Below are 19,882 nucleotides of genomic sequence, written 5' to 3'. Positions count from 1 at the left end.
GCAGAAATAACGGCGAGTGGTGTGTTTATAAATGTAGAGACCTGGCAGCCCAATTGATAGGATGGATTATTTAAACAAAGCCACAGGAGACCCTGATGATGGTATACGATGGTGCTTGCATGACATCAAACGCAATGGTTTCCACTTGTTCCCCAACATGTAGTGTCAAAGGAATGGTCTGTAGTGACACTGGGTTGGAAGCTAGGGGCGTACTATCAACCACCTCGACTTGGCATGCAAGTGGTTTGGGTGAGAGCTGTATCCCAGACATACGGGCGAAGTCTTCATCCATTTAGTTCCCGGAAGCACCACAATCCAACAGAGTTTATGTGGATAACATGCAGAGAGCTTTGTTGCACAACCGAGAAACATTCATGGTAAGCAACTGAGATGGAATCATAGGGTTTACTGACAGGTTCAGAAGGCTTAGAGAAGGTCGGGATGGGCTTGTTGTTCCCTTCTGCTCTTGCAACAAGCCCTTCAGTTTCCCAATTGCTTAGCTGGTCGAAGAGAACAAGACCCCAGGAAATGCCCACGGCCTCCACAATAAAGACATAAGCAATGTTGTCTTCATCTTTTCTTTTTGCTTCGGAAAGGGGCCCACGCAAGGTACCCAACTGCATAGGCTCATCAGAGGGCTCATGACCAGACTGTGAAGGCAAAATAGCTGTAGAAACAACTCAGGATGGTTCGGTACCCGTTCTCCTTCATTCCCCTCGCCGCTCCGCCAGACAGTGATCAATCCGTATAACGTGGTCATTGAGGCCTTGTAGAGTTTCAGGCTCAGGTTTATGGACTAGCTCATCCTTATACTCTTCCTGCAGGCCTCTACGGAAGAGTGTCCATTGGGTGACTTCGGGCCACTGTGAATCTGTGGCGAGTTGACGAAAATGGCTCAAATAGGAGACAAGGTCCGAATGTCTCGTTTTATGATCAAGGAGCTGGTTTGGGGCTGTGGCCGCCAGGTTTGGGGACTGAAATACTGCCTGGAATGCCTTTTCAAATTCTCTGCAGTCCTCCAACATGGGGCTGTTGGCAGAAATGTAAGGCGCAGCCCAAGTTAAAGTGCTACTGGTTAGTTTGCTAAGGATGAAACCGATCTTGGCTTTATCGTGTTGGAAATGTTGTGTTGACGGAACCGGAATTGGATTTTACCGTGTTTGCAGAATTCCATCAATTTGCATGGGTCGCCATCATATTTTAGGGTCACCATGTTCTCAGCCGATGCAGCCGCCGGATACCTGTGCAGAGCGCCATGGAACAAAGCGTTTTCTTCTTTCAGAGCATCAACTTCCAGTTTCAGGGCCTGTAGTACGTTACTTAATTTTTGAACTGCTTTCATGTTCCCAGAGATCGGGCATCTCAATCTGTCAAGTACCTGGTCACAGTTGGTCCAGGTTTTTGGCGGGGGCGTTTTGTTTCTGGGTCTTCTTTTGTCCTCCAGTATTTCAACCTGTGGTCAATAAGGCGTGGAGCCTGCCCCCCTGATTTCGAAAAGACAGAGCAGGCTTCTGGGTGCCAACTCCCCATGCCACGTGGCAGCTGTTCCAGGATGTATGTGGGGTGAGGACGGTACAGGGCACTAACCGGAAAAGCTGGGAAAGCTGGTGCAGTAGATGTCGTGTAACACCAGAAAGGCAGTCCAGGACGTAGAAAGCGACTGCCAGATATGATATGATTGTTTAATTATATAGCGCCTATACACAATGTGTTTCAAAGCGCTTCAAGGCAAGGGAGGGAACAAGGGAAAATACAACCACATTCTTACAGGCCATGAACAGTAAGGATGTGAAATTAACTATCGTACTCGGCCTGACGACATTTCAGATAGTGCAAGAGCTAAGACATAGATAAGGAAGGGAGGGGGAGAGTGGTAAGGAAATGGAAACAGACAGGAGACTACCGTACTAGGCCTGACGACATTTCAGATAGTGCTGGAGGGATGGTGGGGAGAAAAAAAAACAGTAATAGGAGGGTGGAGGAAACAGACAAGGTTGTTCCAGGGACAATTCTGATAGAGTAAGTACATAGAAGAAAGTAAGAGAAGGAGCTAGGAAAAGAGAAGGGAAAGGAGGAGAGAAGAGAGAGTAAGCAGTGAAAAAGAGTGGAGAAGCAAGAGTAGAGAGCGAATACAATTGCAGAAGTCAGTAGTAACACAATGTTGCAAGACAGGATACAAGATGAAGATGGGAACAGCATGATTCAGGGCCACCATGAGAACAAGATGCAAAGGAAGACCAGCATGAGAGTTGAGAAAGAGTGACGCACTGTGAATGAATGAAGTCCATAAAAGTCAAATCCAGCATTGGCCACAAGACGGTGATGGTGAAGGAAGGCACCAGGTGGGCGGAGCTTGCTAAGTGGTGAAAAAGAGCAGCAGGCAGGAAGGCACCAGGTGGGCGGGGCTTAGGCCAGGTGACCTAGATCCACTTGCACCTGCTCCCCATCTGCAAAGGAAAAAAAGCTGGAGGGCTCCTTAAGTATGGAAACAGAGCGGCAAGCAGGAAGGCACCAGTTGGGTGTGGCTTGCTAAGTGGTGAAAAAGAGCAGCAAGCAGGAAGGCACCAGGTGAGCGGGGCTTGCTAAGTGGTGGAAAAGAGTGGCAGGCAGGAAGGCATCAGGTGGGCGGGGCTTAGGCCAGGTGACCTAGATCCACTTGCACCTGCTCCCCATCTGCAAAGGAAAAGAGGCTGGAGGGCTCCTTAGGTAGGGAAACAGAGCGGCAAGCAGGAAGGCACCAGGTGGGCAGGGCTTGCTAAGTGGTGGAAAAGAGCTGGAACTGGAACAGATGAACTGGAACTGGAAGAGATGAACTGGATAACAAGGCAGGAGGCAGTAAAAGGGAACCAAGGTCAGGCAAGAGAAGGGACACCAAGGCAATGCAGGAGAAGGGAGACCAGGGCAAGGCAGTTCCCAAAGAAGAGGAAAAGGAGAGCAGGGAAGAACAGCCCAGGCAGGGAAAGGCAAGCGAACATACGGATCGTATTGAGATGCAACTGTGTCATGGAGAGCTGGGTTTAAATAGCCTGCTGCTGCCACGATGCTATAATCGCACCAGGCGTTGATGCCTAGCAACGCAGAACGCCGTGGACATAGCGTGAGCGTAAGGAGGCTGTGTCTGGGCCTCCGTGGATGTGCAGTGCATCCTGCAATGGCTGTGCCCATGCCCAGCGAGTCTCCAGGATTCCTGCGCCAGACACACAGGCCGTGCCTGTATCCACCGCCTCAAGCCCGCCAGCGGATTCCAGCATGATTCAGCTGCCAATGAGGGTTATATTTGCCAGGTGAGTAGCCTCGGGCCACGGCGGTGAAGATCCCGGGGCGTAACAGTGTTGCATCAGGCCCTCTGAAATAAGAAACTTTGAATGGCAAAGAGACTTTGGCACAGAAGGCCTTGATATTACAGTTTTGAACTGCATCCTCATGCTAGAGAAGCCAGAGAATGTGCTAAACTCGAGTGTGCCACCTTGTCCTGTGCTGAAAACGTGGGGAAGTCAACGGCTGGAATTTCCGGACATCATTTCTTGAACAGTTTTCTTTTGCATAACATTATTTCCCTCACTATTTGTATTTAGAATTAAGGATTTGTAATAGGTTATTTAGTATAGGCCCTTTTTATTTTGACAGACTCGACTAGGATTGCATTATTATAATTTGATGATGGTCGTAGCTTGCTCCCATCTTTAGATTTAGAATTAGATGGGCGTTTTTAAAACCCAATTGAAGTTCAATAAACACCCTTGAACTGTGATCACTTGTGTCTGTCTTACTGTTGGATACCATGCCTTCCTTACATATGGTGTCAGGGTGGGATGTGACTGAATTGAGACAAATTGGGGAACCCTAAAATTCCAGAAGCTTAGTCATAGAGCCTCATATCCCTCTCTCGCCTCGAAAGAATTCATAGGCTTTAATATCTGTAGAAGCAGAGAAGCTACAATCCCTCTAGGGATAAGAGGAATGATTCCCACAGACGTAGTCCCAATACCCCCTCCTGGGTGTTATATAAGATTGGCTCCAAAATGTGGCCTGGCCTGGATGTTCGGTCTAGATGTCCGACCGGCTGTCAGATCCAGACTTCCGGGGAGACAAAGGTTCTCCTACAGAACCATGGCGAAAGTACATCGTGGGGACAAAATTGCACAGGGAATTCTTGAAAGGGCTATATTTCACCATTTTATAGAGAGTGAACCAGAAGAAACTGAGAAAGGTACCTTAGGGCTTTGGGGAAGCTGATGAACCATCCTTCCTGATCTAACATTCGCCCAGCGAAATGATCCAGCACTTGCAGAGGCTTTCTTGCAGATGATTTCTGAAGGGGAAGGATTAGAGAAGGGAAGTCCATTTTTCTTCCTAAGGCAAGGATTACTGTATATAAAGGAAACCTCCAGAGAGGGCCCAAGTAAAACTCTGTAATCCCCAAAACACATCGGAAAATTTTGTGAGAGATTGCACATTCTCATTTGACAGGGGGACACTTAGGACAGTCTAAGACCCAGGCGCACATCAGTGGGAAGTTTTACTGCCCAAGTATCCATGCTGATATAAAGAACTTCATTCAGACATGTGAAATATGACAGAAACCCAGTACGCATATTCCCTTGCCTGCCCCTCCGAACCATTTACCAATAATAGAAGTCGCTTTCTCCCGAATTGGGATGGATATCATTGGACCGTTGGAAACATCTAGACTGGGTAACAGATATGTCCTCGTAATCGTTGACTGCACTACCCGATACCGAGAGGTATTCCCCATGGAGAACACAACACATTTTAAAACATCATCTATTGCCCTATTTTTCCAGGGTCGGTTTCCCCAAGGAAATTCTAATGGATCAGGGATTCTATTTTATGTGCAAACTCATGGGTGAAGTCAGCTCCATATTCCCACCTTTAAGAACCTCAGTTTACCACCCAAACTGACGGGTTGGTAGAAAGATTAAACAAAACACTTAAGATGATCTTAAGAAATTTGGCAGACAAGGACGGGAAAGACTGGGGTCGCATGATTCCCAGGGCCCCATTTGCAGTAAGAAAGACCCCCTCAGGCATCAACCGGATTTTCTCCTTTTGAGCCACGTTATGGTAGAGAACCAAGAGATGTCCTAGACGGGCTATGGAAGACCTGGGAAGAAAGAGAAGAGGCACCTAATCCCCTCTCATATGAAACCTGTTCTAAATCTAGTCTATACTCGCATGAAAAAGCCCAAGCACAACAAAAGTCCACCTACAACAAGAAGGTAAACTAAAGATCTTTTTCAACAGGACAAAAATTATTATTCCTCTTACCTACCTATGAAAATAAACTTGTCTCACAGTGGCATGGGCCATATGAAGTACTAAAGGAGACGGGGACCTGTACCTATAAAATAGCCCAACCTGACAGGAAACAAAAGACCCACCTCTACCATGTAAATCTCTTCAGAGTGGAAAGAAAATCCTTCTGCCTCAATACTGTCTTGTTTGGTACCTGAGGAAATAGATCATTTTGAATTAATTCCCTAAGAGCTATCTAGTCAACAACAAGAAGACTTAAAAGATTTAGTCACAACATACCCCAATGTATTCTGCGAAAAACCAGGGAGAGTGCACAGCACTTATCATTACATCTGAACTCCAAAAGAGAAAAGTGGTTCATTTGAAACCATATAGAATCCCAGAGCCTGCAGACAGATAGTGGTTGATGAAGTGAACAAAATGCTAAAGTCAAATATTAATTGAACCCCTTCAAGCCCATGGTTCTCCCATATTTGGTTGGTCACAAAACGTGGTAATTCCTGGGGGTTTTTCATAGACTTCCAACAGGTCAACGCCATCTCCGACTTCTATGCCTATACTATGCCACACATCGACAAATTGATCGATAAACGTCACCTTCCTATCAACCCTAGATTTAACCAAGGGGGACATGGCAGGTCCTAATACATGGACCTGATAAGAAAAAGACAGTTATCTCGACGTCTCGAAGTTCATGGGACTATGCCAGTTCAAAGTCCTCCCTTTTGGCCTAAACAGGGCCCCCACCACTATCCAAAGGCTTATCGACAGGATATTACAGTCCTACTTCGATTTCGGTGGGGCTTATATTGATGATAGTCATTTATAGTAAGACTTGGGAAGACAATCTTTTCCATCTCTTTATTATTATGAGAGCCCTCAGAGAAGCCGCCTTAACTGCCAATCCATCCAAATGTAAGCTGGCTCAATCAGCCATGAAATACCTTGGCTTCTTTGTGGGGAATGGCAGTGTCCAGCCTCAACGGGAAAAAGTGAAAGCAATCCTAGATACTCCCACGCCTAAGACCAAGAGAGACCCCAGAGCATTTTTAGGATTAATTGGTTATAACCGTAGGTTTATCCCTAATTTCTGGGACAGAACAGCTAGGTGACAGACAAATTAAAGAACGCCGAACCCCAGAAGATTCATTGGAATGACGAGGACGATGTAACAGCTTAAAACACACCCTATGCCAGAACCCGATCCTAAAAGGTAGTAGATTCTTCAAAAGAGTTTGTGCTTACAGGGTTAGGAGCCATTTTGTCACAAGTTTGTGATGGATTAGAACACTCGTTCACACTTGTCACAGATCATTCTCCATTAGTGTGGATAAGCCAACAAAATGACTAACCGTAGAGTCATGCAATGGTTCCTAGACCTGCAACCCTACTGTTTCAATGTCGAGCAATGAAAAGGTAAAGACCATGGGAACGTCGAATTCCTTTCTCGGTTTCCCTGTGAAACAGATGCAACTACATTGCATAGGGGAAGGGGGTGTGAGAAACCAGAAGGTGCCTCACCCACTAGTCCCCAGGGATCTGTCATCCAGGTGGCCAGGACACGGCCATCACTTTTGGATCCAGTTATTGAGGGTGGACCAGTGCGTGAGTATCACATGGGTGAGAGGTCTTCGGGGAGTGGGAGTGGGACACTGGATGGGGAGACACGGCATCCCCTTCCCTGTAATACCTTTACCCCATCCTACCAAGTAGGATATTTAAGAACTCTACCCCCCCGCTTTTTACTCAGATGGACAGCCCGCTATGAGAGAAAACAGACTAACACCCGTCTTGACGTTTCTGAATACAATGGTCAGGCGAGGTCAGGCAATTACCATCACGCACACCTGACTTCCACCAACCTTCCCCACACAGATAAAAGACGGAGCACGAGAGCACACTCTGACCGAGGAAAAGAACACAAGGAAAGAGCAGTTTCGAGACGGCAGCTGAAGGAGAGCAAAACAGAAGGGGATTGCAAGGAGGGAAGTTCCCTTGACCTTTTCGACAAGGAACCGTTACCTTTCAAACACCTGAAGAATAGAAAGCTTAAGACCGTGAAACCAGACTAAAGAATCCTGCATTTTCTGTTGGCGATACCTTGGACCTTCCCACGTCAATCAAGGCGGGAGAACAGCCAGCTGCCTTTGTACCATCATTGGCTCCAAGAACAAAGCAGTGTTAGTGAAATCAGCACAGCCAGCGGAGTTGGGGAGACCGATACAAGACCGGTCTGCGTTGGTGCCAAGGTTACAAGCAGCAACATTGTATGGCGAGCGCTGGAACGAACATTGTTCAAAGGCGTGAGAGACTCAAGTAAAGTTGAACTGCTAAGGAGTGATTTAACTTTAAAAGCAAGATAAATACCTTTGAAACAGTGGTACAGCACCACGTGGTTTCTCAATCGAAGGTCTCTAAATTATCCAGCTGAGAAGTAGCAAAAGCGAAAATGGGGAAAAGATTATATCAAGAAGAGAATGAGTAATTGTGAATCGAAGTAGTCCTGCGACGGGTCAAGCAAAATCCTGCGCACAGTCGAAAGTCTTTGATTTTGATGAAGTAGAGAACGTTTGGAAAAGTAGATACATTTGGTCTAAGCCTGGCGACCAATTGAAGGCTATGTGTTAAAGTGGGTCTGAGCCCGGCGGAGGGGAACGTGGTGTGAACAGTAAACTACCCGAGAAGTTGTACATGGGAAATCCTAAGAAGAAAGGAATTTTAATGTTTGCCGTGTTGCATCAGGCCCCAGATTTACGATTCGATAGGCTTTTTTCTACCCAATTGATGTTCAGTAAACACCTTTGAACTGTGATCACTTGTCTGTCTTACTGTTTGATACTATGCCTTCATTACAGAGGGCACTGAGTGAGTTAGTTGTGGTTTTGTTTTCTCTTTAAAACCAGATGTTGAAGTCTCTGAGAATGATGATGTCATGATTTACGGCTAGGTTGCCTATGGCATCAGTGAGTTTTGTGGCGAAGTTAGGGTTCTTGGAGGGCCGTCTGTAGATTGTAAGGATGAGTACGTTGAATTGTTTGTTTGAGTTTGAGGTTGACTAAGAGTGACTTCACAGTCTTCTGTCTTTTATGTATTTTGAGGGTACAAATATGGATCTGATGTTGTCTTTGTGTGCCACAGCGATTCCTCCTTCTCTTCTCCATTCTTTGTTAGGATGTATTAGTTTGTAGTTGTTAGGTATGGCTTCATGACCAATTACGCTGTAGTTGTCTGATAGCCATCTTTCCGTGAGGAACAGTGCGCTAATGCCGCCTTCACTTAGGAGGTCATCGATTTATTTTCTGTGCTTTGCCAAAGATCATACATTGAGTAGACTGCAGTGTAGTGTGTGCATTTTGGATGGTTCATTTTTGGATTCTTTTTCCAGCGGTCCGCTGGGCATGAGATGCATTAGTTGTTCGACTCACATTTGGTTGGGGCTGTTAGTTTCTGAGTGTGTGGCTAGATCTGTCCCTTCATGGGGAGTTCCAGTAGGTTGCACAATGGGTCTCTCTGCTTTGTGTCGTTGTAGTTAGGCATTTTATTGTAAGAGAGGCATTTTTTCCAATCTCTATTTAACAAAGCAGTGTTGGCGACGGGGCGAATTCCAGTTTGCTTCGGTTCTTATAGGTGTCTTACTGTGGCCATTGTTGGCATTACATGGGTCTGTGTATTGGAGAGGGTGGATTTATCATCTAACTGGGTTCTCTGGGTTCTCTGTTTCTCGCTCTCTTTGCTTCCAACAGATTCTCAACTTTCACTTTGCGGTCTTTCAGCTCCTTTGTTACCTCTCCACTCTACACCCCTTCTTTGGTCTCTCCATCCACTCTATGTCCCTTCCTCCACTCACTATTCCCTTTTCAGCTCTTCCTACTTTGTGTCGCTGCCTTCTCCATTCTCTCTTGTCCTCTTAACGTCTGCTCCATTTCCTTCCCTCTTTCCACTCTTCTCCAGGGGTTCACTGCCTTCTTCACTCACTCCTCTTCTCTCCAGATCTCTTCTAACTTCTTTACTCACTCCTCTCCCCTCCAAGTCTATTCCATCTCTGTTATTCCATCCACTCCCACACTCTTCCTCCCTCTGCCTCTCCCAGATCATACAGTTCCCTCCTGTTTCCTTTGTTCTTAGTGTTGTGCTTAGATGCCTTACTCAAATAGTGCCTCTAATGCTGTCCTTCCAGTGCCCATTACATCTAGCTGAAGGATCAGCTCCCTTTTATACTCCAGTGGACCCGCCTCTCAGGATCGTAAATCCCAGACGGCCTTTAATTGCAGTGCACAAGATGCACAGGGATTGGTCCTTGGAATTTTAATTTTTCTCAGCTGTGTCTCCTTTATTACCTGCGCAGCTCGTCAAAGCGAGCTGTTAAGAAGGACATCCACTACATTGCCTTTCATCCCACTCCTTTCGCCATTGCTGCTGCTTATCTCTTCCATTAAACGCCACAGGTTGGCACAGTGTTGCTCTGGCTGTCTGGGTGGATTCCCTAGTGAGTCACAAAAGGAAAGTAACTTGAGGTCTGTCTGTCATTGAGCCATTGTTTATTTTATTTATTTCTATGGAGCCGGAACCCGTGAGCATCAAGATGCTTAATAAAAACATGCAGGGACAACATGGAGACAGGACAGGAGCAGGACGAGCTGGAGGCTAGGAGAGTGTTATTCAAATAGGATGGTTTTCAATTGCTTACGGAAGAGCCGCAGGGATTCTTCCTGTCGAAGTGTCAGAGGGAGGGAGTTCCAAGCTTTAGTGGCAAGGAAGGTAAAAGATCTTCCATTGCCTCTGGTGCGATTGGGCTTGGGACACACTAGTAGTTGTTGGCTACTAGATCTCAGAGTTCTCTGTGGGTAACTCTTGGGTGTTTCTCTCAGATAAGAGGGGGCTTTGCTGTAGACACATGTATGTGCCAAAACAAGGGTCTTGAAATGGAATCTCATGCGAATAGGGAGCCAGTAAAGTTTTTTTCTGTGCTCCAAGATGTGTTTGCCCCGGTTTGTGTTCTTTATAATGCGAACAGCATCATTTGAAATTTTCTGCAATTCTGTGAGATTGCGTGTTGCAATAATCTAGCAGAAAAAGGATAGTAGCTCTGGATAGGGTTTCACAGTTATTTACCGAGATGAAAGGCTTAATTTGTCTGAGCAGATTAAGGTGATGATGCGTAGTTTGCACTAAGTTGTCTACTGAAGAATCAGAGCTCAAGGAACAATCTGAGTAGGTTCCCAAGGTTTTAATTTAGCTGAAGGTAGGGATATGGCAGCCATCAATCTCAATGGGAATACCGCAGGTCTAATTTGGGCCCAACTAGCTCTTGGCCAAAGAGTAGAAGCTCTGCCTTGGAGTTGTTAAGGCACATTTGATGGGTTGTCATCCACTTTTTGATTATATAGAAGTGGTTATCAAGTTTTGAGGAATCAAAGTCGTGGTTGCCACTCAAGGTAAGCAGAGGTTGTGTGTCATCGGCATAATTGGAAAATAAAATATTTTCCTTATCCAATTTATCGCATAGTGGCCTGATATAAACATTAAAAAGAGCTGGGGACAAGCTGGTTCCCTGGGGGGTCCGTAACAGATGGCGGCTGGATCGGAACAGAAACAGCCCCAATGCACTGCAGAGAATGTGCCGGACAGGAAAGATTGAAATCATGATAGCTTTACTTTACTTTAATACATTTATATAGCGCAGCCATGAACCCGAAGGCGTGAGGGCACTACAAGACACGGACGACGAGTAACAAATAGAAGACTCTGAGATGCAGAGACGCTACGGAGAAGAGAAATTAAAGCTGCTTAAGGATCAATTAGTTGAATAAATATGTCTTTAAGCTCTTCTTAAACAATTCAAGATAACCAATGGATCTTATATTTAGAGGAAGAGCATTCCAGACCCTAGGTCCGTTGAGGACGAAGGCTGAATTAGCTGCTCTGACAGTGTGGCATATTGGTTCAGCCAAAGAGTGCTGATTGTTTGACCTTCGTTTTCGCACATTGTTTTTTTGTGGATAGCAGCTGTTGTAGATATCCAGGCATGTTTCCTAATCTGCACTTATGTATAATGGTCAGAGTTCAGAATAGGGATCTGGAAGTCACTGGCAACCAGTGTAGCTTACGTCTTGCCGGTGTGACATGGTCTCTGAATTTAAGATTCATAACAGTTTCTGATAGCCCCATTTTGGCATACCTGCAACCTATTACAATCAGATTTACTGATACCCATGAGTAGGCTAGAGCAATAGTCAATTTTAGAACCTACTATTGCTCTTGCAATAGTCTCAGCGTTCTCCTGTGAGATCAATGGTCTTAGATGTGCTAACAATTTGATGTAATATGCACAAGAGGATACCAGGCTGCTGACATGTTGTTTCATGGTCATATGTTGGTCGAAAGTTACTCCAAGGGTTTTCACCTTTTTTAGGGGTTTAATGGATTCTCCTCCCAATTGGAAGTTCTCATACTCTGGTCCCATTCTGTTAATGGTGTATGGTGAACCTATAACCAGTAGCTCCGTTTTTGATTTATTCAGTGCTAGTTTGTTATGGACCATCCAGGCCGCAATGAGAGTAAAAACTCTGTTAATGGCTAATTCATCTTCCCTGTGACAGCCAGTAAGCGGGATGACACATTGCGTGTCATCTGCATAATTAGTGAAAATTAGGTTCTCAGAGTCGAGCATTGCAAACAAGGGGGCTGTGAATATATTGTAGAAACAGGGAGATGTACAAGCACCCTGTGGAACGCCACAAGTTGTCACAATAGTTTCCGATTCTGCATTACCGCAGTAGACTCTAGAGTCTCGATTATTAAGGTAAGACGATACCCATTTGCAGGCCAAAGGTGAAAGATTAGCCACTTCGCACAACCTGGTGGCCATGATGTCATGGCCCACCAGGTCGAAAGCCGCAGAAAGATCGAGCAGCATAAGCAGGGATGATTCCTTATTGTCCATACGGACCATCAATTTAGATTTGAGTTCAAGTAGTGCAGTCTCAGTGCCATACCCAACCCGAAATCCGGACTGGTGGTCATTTAAGATGGGCTGTGCCTTTAGATGTTCTGAAATTCGGATGTAGGCCACACGATCAAGAATCTTGAGTAGGAATGCTGTGTTGGTTATTGGTCGATAATTATTTGGCCTATCAACTGAAAGCCCTGGTTTCTTCAAGATTGGCATGACCCATGATTGCTTAAGTTCCTTGGGGTCAATACCGGTCGAAATGGAGGTATTTACAAATTGACAAATGGATGAGATTGAGGAGGGGGCACATGTCTTAATTATCATGGTAGTATGAATGTCGATCTTATTTTTTGTGGCTTTTAATTGGGTGGTGATGGCTTCTAAGTGTGCTAAGTTGAAGATAGGAATAGCTGGTGATCTTTGATATGGCCGTCAGTAGATATGGCCTCGGAGCAATTTAAATTAGTACTTGTCTTCAGTATATCTTCCTTAATCATGCATCATTTTTTGTGCATGGCTTGTTGCATGACACTGCACCAGGTAGTATCGTCCGCAATAGTTCTAACTGGCGTGGAGTGGTTGGTTCTTTCCTGTACTTTCAAGATATGGAAGAGCTCCTTTGTGTCGTGCTGAGCATTTTGAATGCGGTCATTAAAGAAACTAGATTTAGCATTTACTTTGGAGTGTCGTTAGCAAGATGTTGTGGTCCAATAAATCAAACGCAGCACACAAGTCCAAGAGCATCAGTGGGCTGGATTGATTTTTGTCTACCATGTCAAGCTGCCATGAATTGCCAAGCGCTGCGTTTTAGACACGCTTCGTGGTACCGTCATGCTCTGTGGGGAAGACAGATGAAACGCTCTAGTGGTTGGGAACCAGCTGGCCAATAAGTGCACGGTTTGATGCAGACCCGGAGGCCTGATATGTCTGCTGTTTACTGGAGCACTCGCTTAGCAACCGTTCTATGAGTTGCAGTGGCGCTGTTTCCTGAATCTTCATTTTCTTCGCTCTTACCTCCTTAATGTCTCTGCTGTGTTCTGTGTTCCCCTGTCTCTTGGACTCCTATGCAGCCTGCTCCTGATAATTCCTCTTGTACTACTCTCCTCTTGTTAATCATCTGTTTGATCAATCGAAACTTCGCTAGAGGCTGGAAGGAATTGTTATTCTACTACCATCTAGAACCTGACACCCAGACTATTTGGACTCAAACGTCTTCCCAGAGGTTTCTTTTTTACCCCTGAGTGTTTCCCTTCTGGCATTTTGGATCTACTTTGCAGGGGGGCCCGACTGAAGTTCTGGTGGAATTAGTCAGGGTGTCAGTCTAGCCACCTCAAGAGACAGACCCTTCCTCTATGACACCAAGATTCGCCGGAAACAAAGAGGTAAGAAAGGTCCTAACATCAGATTCTGACAGCAATTCTGACACAATCCTGTTATTGTGAAGGTCTAGAAGACCACTCTAAGTGTTATGATGGGCTCTGAATCCAGATCGTCTGGAATGAAGAATGGAACGTTGGTCCAGGAAGTCCTGAAATTGTATGGTAGCCAACTTGTCGACTATTCTGAAGAGAAAAAGAATTGGTGATGAGTCTGAGATTATAGGGATCTTCTAAGACCTGGCTTCTTGACTAAAGGTGTGAAAGTAACTTTTTTAATGTAGTCTGGAACATTGTTGTGCTTGATGGAAGAGTTGACAAAGCGAGTAAGCATGATCTTGAAGGGGAGCGTATCTCCTGGAGGTTGGATGCATGGAGGTGAGAGCATCTGCTAGCTTTGAGGTGGACATGGCTTTGAAAGAAAGGGTTGGTTGTTCCTCGGTCAAAATCAAGTTTCCTAAGGTTGCATTAGTTATTGGTGAGCCGCCGGGGGTCGATATGGGGTTAGTGAGGGCAAGGGTTCTTGCTACTGAGATTTTATCAGAGAAGGTGAACTGTATTTTGGAACAATCCTCGGCTGAAATGGCTTCAGTGGAATTTTTGGCTTTTCTAGGGTCCTTCAAGATTTTAAAAAAGTTGCTTTGGACAGTTATTAGCGTCCTTTTTTTGTTGGTTTAGGAAATGTTCCTGGCCATTGAAGACAGTGATTTTGTATGCTTTCAGAGCCTTCCAGATTTCTTTCTCGGGGTGTGACTTTGGTTTAGACCAAGCACTCTCTGCTTGCCGTTTTTTCTTTTTTAGTTCTTCGAGCGGGGGAGTAAGACGACAATTGCGCATGGTCCCTTCCCAAAATGTGGTTGTTTTGATAGGTTCAAGTTGGCCAAGCATGCGGGTCATGTGCAGCTGAAAGGTGGTTGCCAGGGAGTTAGGGCAGTTGTCTGTGGCGTCCCTATAAAGCTGAGTGGTCCATATCGCAAAATTTCTGGTTTAGGCTGCTTTTTGAGAAACTGTAGGGGGTGAATACGAAATTAGATAAAAGAATGATCTGGTTACCTTTCTTCGAATGTCCAGATTGAGTACATGTAAGTCGCTGTAGTTTAAGCTCATTTCTAGTCTTATGGCTTTGAGGTCTAGGATATCACCACGCCATCTATTTAAATTTCCCACGGCTAGAGTGCCACTGCCTGGTTTGTTGAGCGGTGATAGTATTTGGATGAGGTCCTCATTAAAATTGGGCATATTTCCTGGTGGATGGTACACGAGAATTATATTGATACAAGAGGAGTGGGTGGGGGTACATTTAAGGTGTATAATCTCAAATCTAGGGCAGGTAAGAGAGGATTCGTAAACGTGTAACTTTTTTTGGCGATGAACGGCACTCCACCTCCTTTACCAACCAAGCAATTTTGGGAAAAGAAAACATACTTATCTGGTACTGCAAGGTTAAGTGTAGGACCATTCAAGTCTTGCAGCCATGTTTCTGTTAGGCATACAAATATTTTCAGACAATTGCCTACCATGCAGCTTTCTGAACTGCTAAGAGATGGGGCATTTGTGTTGGAAAGCCCATGGCTGTAATGTGGAGTAGAGATCTTGACCGGGGCGGGGCATGGATGAATCAAGGACAAATCTTCCTAGCGTGACACAGATAGTGCCAAGGAGAGATTCGAAGGAGGACAAACCAAGGCGCAGGATGACAGAAGTTAGCGCAGAGTACTTAAATACTAGTAATCGGTTACGTTGTGCAGGTACCAATTCAGCACGGGTCAGTCTGACCAGCAGGACAGCGTCGGACAGCGCGGACTGGCGAAGACCGATCAGTTGCTGAAGCACCCGACACTTCTTGGTACAGTCAAATGGAAGTCTGGGAAATGTAGTACCCGGCCGGGCTGAGAAACTACACATTTGAAAATGAGAGTGCTTAATCTCTGCAGAAATGCTCAGAAGGAGTCCAATTTATACAAAAATAACTGCCTCAGAGCACGATGACATGAACAATTACCCAAAAACAAATGCCTCTGAGCACGAAGAAAATAACAACTTGCACAAAGGTGGTTGCCTCAGAGCAAAATTTAATGCAAAGCTTGCGTACTAGGTCTGATGTAATTACACATTAACAATACTGGTGACAACACCAACAAAGATTTGCACACTGTTACCTGGCCACGAATAGAGTGATTGTTGAATGATTAATATCTGTAGAAGGCAGGATCCCACAGCAGATTGATTATCTCTTGTCCTGTTGTCATGAGTTAGTTTTCTGGTAGACATCATTTTTGGTGGTTACAATAAGTTAGCAAGTACTGTGCAAGACAAACCTGTTTTGTCTCAGGCACCTTCTGGGGCCAGCAGCATGAGGGCTCTTGTAGACTGACAAATAATGGGATTTTAGGCAGCTAGGGACTTTGGCATGACTGGTGGATGATAGGCTTCAAGGGAAAGTTCAGGGTGACAGGGTGGTAGAGATGGTTTCCCCAGCCGCATCAGCGTACCTAAAGATACTTTGTACGACTTTGTCACAGTAACCCAAAGAAAAAAAAGACCACAATAGAACACAACAATAACCAACAATTCCTCCCCACAATATGACTATTATGGGGATAGAAAGAAAGCCAGGAAGAATGCAAGGGGCACAGAACGTCACCTCAGTGGTCTCACAGTCTTCATTAGATACTGGGGCATCATTGAATGCTTCAATTTTCCTCACCCTGAGATGTGTCAGTGAGTGAGTTTGTTTTCTATAAAACAAATGGGCACAGGGTTGACCGGTCATGGTAGTGATATTAGTTCACTCCAATCCAGAACAATAGAAACCTACACATCAGAAAATGGAGAGTATTGCAATGTATGTGGCATATAAAGTTTTCATGAGATACATTCTAGAAACTTGATTGTTTTCTATAGGTTGAAATTAGGCAAGAATGCAATAGGTTTAAGAGGAATATGGAGTAAGGTTGAATGACCATGAGAAAATGTAATTTGATCCTGAGATGGATCACAAAACCGTGAGGGTCAGAGCCTAACCCGTAAATGTCAAAGTGTGAGGGTTTGTCTCTTCTTGAATTCAGTAGGACTAGAGAATCTATCGATTAAGCCTCCACAAGAGTCCCAAAATCCCCTAAACCTTACCACTGCCCTTCTAATTAACTAAAGGCTTTGCCACATTCCAATAACAGAGGACATTGTGTTCACTTACCTGGTCTTTTTGGTGTGTCTCTCTGCAATACTTCCACTGTTGGAAAACTTCTGAAAGCTTGTCGAGGCCACCGTGGTGAAAGTGGAAGACCTTGTACTGACTTTCCCGGCTGGCCACGACTAACTGGCCACTGGTACAAGCTTCATCACTAGAAGCAAATAAAGGTAAAAGCATCAGTACCTATATTCACATGACGTTAATACTGACCTCTTCAAATTCACATGGCTTCATTAATGTAGAACACAAAAAATAATTTCATCATGATATCTCCAAATGAGAATAACCACCATAGATATGGACAATCACCGCCAGAATCAAACGCAAAGGAGTCAGTACCTCAACTTGCTATTTCCAGATCACAACTTGCATCTCTATAGAGAATGACCACTAAAGCCGCATAACTAGAGATAATGACTTGTCAGCATTCACCAAGGGAACACAGCCTTTCAATGAAAGGGATGTAGTCAATAACTCAACATGATTTTTTGGAGACTCATCACTAGATATCATGGCAAGAGAAGCAATGAGTCCCTTAACCTACCCCAGCCCCAAGAGAGAATACAACATCTATCACTGGAACCAATCCCCGCAAAAGTCTCTTCACAAGACACAATAGCAAGGTAAACTGTCAGTATCTCACCTAGCCCCTTGTCACAATGCTGGGTTTGCATTTAGAAACCAGAGGGTCTCCGTGTACCAGTGGAATTCCTCAGCTAAGTGATGCGCCCTCTGATGGTGGCATGTGGGGCACTTCGCAGAGCTTGGCTTCTCCACCCACGCCAATAAATCCTAGTACAAAGGTGTGGACACAAGGGTTGTGAGGAGGTGATATAATAGAGTTCACAGCTGGAAAATCAAAGTTGTCTTTACTTCACCCACCTCCTCTACCAGTGGGTGGAAGTGACAAGCTAAACCACTTTCCCAGGTCCCAGCACAAATAGTTACGACTCCTCTCATGCACATTGAGCCACAGAAATACGGAGACCTGGAAACCACTGCAAAGAAGCGAGAAAAGGCCAATCACAAACTGAGTGGAAGAAAGTGCTGGAAATTAACAAGGGTAATCAGGCATATTATCACATCCCTGTGTTCACTGCAAGTATTTATCCAGACCGGGTTACAAACCAGGAGGAAGCCAGAAGTAACCAGAAGGATGGACACAGAGGCCTACAAAAAAATCTAGAAGCTTGCTAAGGGTTACATCACAGACATTGGCTGGGACCAGGTGCAGAGCAAAAGAGAAAGTAATTGGCTGCTGATGGATATATATCGCAGACCCCAGCAGGAATCAGACACATAGAAACTTGAATCTGGCCCATGAGGGCATAATGTGGCTGGTGGGTAACAATATCATATTCAGACAATCACAAGTGGGATGAAATACACGTTGGTAGCAGTGTGTTAAAGGTATCGCTAAAGGAGGGCACACACCATTTAGAGGGTAAAACTATCTATGCCAGAGTCTCTACCCTAAGCATGGGTGGAGAAACACTACCTGGTAGTCGAGTGTCACAAGGTATCACCATTGGCCCAGGAGGGTGATCCACTGCTAGAAGGTGGAACTATCTGAGCCTAAGAATGGGAGCCGGGGAGAGGAATTGTTTTGAGCCAATAGGCAAGTGTGACCCTGGGCCTGGGTATTGTCACAGATGGCCTTAAGAAAACCAAAGCTACAAAAAAGGATGGAACAAGTTACATACCTGTAACTCCTGTTCTACAGCATGGGTATCTTTCATGGATTCACATGCTTATGAATATTCACCATCGTCAGGCTGGGAATCCTCATTAACAATGAAGCAGCTTTGCTTTAAATTTAAAACTGGTTTCACTCGTATAGCTCATTGCTGTCACCTTGGGGTCATACTTGCCCAGCCAATGACAGAGGTCCTCCTTAGCTCCACCCCTGGTGGCCATCTTCAGATTTAAACGTGGCACAAACTAGAAGAGAGCCATAGAGCAGTAGGAAGAAGGATTGCATGTGAAACCATGGAAGATACCCATGCTGGAGAACAAGAGTTACACAGAAGTAATATGTTCCTTCTCCGGCATGGGATCGTTCAAGGATTCACATGCTTATGCTATGTTATTTGTTATGTTATTTGGCATTTATATAGCGCTCTATATTTATCATTGGTATGACCTCAAAGCGCTGGCAGGTTGAACGCCCTCGGGGACCGTAGTCCTGGTCAGTTGAGTGAGTAAGGTGTCATAGGGTGCTTGGGTGCACCGATTATGTGTGCAGCTGGAGCGATTGTCTGATGGTAGCTGCATCCTAGCATTAGGTGAGGTGGTATTTGAAATCAGTTGAATGTGTGCAGTATGGAGGATAGTCATCAGGACAGGGTTTAGGCTGCATTAGGCCTGTCTTGGACGCTGTAGTGAAGTACGGACCACGGGACTCCAGGTAAGTCTTTATATGCTTTATTGTCCAGGTCCTGCACCATTCAAGTATATGTTAGGATAGTAGGGAAGACAATGGACGCGCTGACAAGACAGCAAGGAGAAACACTGGGCTTGCCCCACACCCAACCACACTCTGTTTCTCTGCTCAGACCAACTGTATCTCTCAGCCCAACGGTCACTCACGGAACACCAAAACTCACACATTCCACAACCAAGATGACATCACTGCACTCTAAACCATGACGCCAACTCAGCTCCAGATAGAGCCTTAGCTCACATTATAACAGACGCTTATGTGTGCAGCTAGGCCGATTTTGAGGCATATAGCTGCGTTTTATCAGAGTGTTGAGATGTTTATGAAGTATTGTTTGTATGTGAGCAGCTAGGCCCAAATTGATCGAGGGATGTAGCTGCGCTCTAATTGTATGTTGGTGTAGAGCAGAGAGTGAGCATGGCGATATGAGAGGCGAGTGTCTGTTAAGATGATTTGGTCTAACGAGCTCACTGTTGCGGATCTCAGTCCGTGTTTGCGATTACTGTAAAATGTATTCGTAACTTAATAGCCGCATTCAGTGGCGTTATTGCTCGGGGTCTATCTGAACATTTGTTATCAGGTTGCAAGATTAGTCATGGGTGTGTCGAATATGTGGGGGGAGTGAGTTCCACAGATTTGGAGCC

The 19,882-nt window shown here is 45.2% G+C and overlaps 1 protein-coding gene across 1 annotated transcript in view; it reads right to left on the bottom strand.

Moving 5' to 3' along the window:
- The window catches only part of TBC1D16 (TBC1 domain family member 16), a 1,332,482-nt gene that overhangs the window by 471,928 nt on the left and 840,672 nt on the right, over positions 1 to 19,882 (bottom strand). Inside the window, exon 5 of the mRNA XM_069655199.1 lies at positions 16,802 to 16,949. Within this exon, the coding sequence (XP_069511300.1) occupies positions 16,802 to 16,949 (148 nt within the window). The remainder of the gene's footprint in view (positions 1 to 16,801; positions 16,950 to 19,882) is intronic.

The sequence above is a fragment of the Ambystoma mexicanum genome, chromosome 3q (assembly GCF_040938575.1).
Source record: "Ambystoma mexicanum isolate Mex_15411 chromosome 3q, UKY_AmexF1_1, whole genome shotgun sequence".
Lineage (NCBI taxonomy): Eukaryota > Metazoa > Chordata > Amphibia > Caudata > Ambystomatidae > Ambystoma > Ambystoma mexicanum.
The sequence above is the reverse complement of the archived record's forward strand: the minus strand, read 5'-3'. Positions and strand labels throughout refer to the sequence as shown.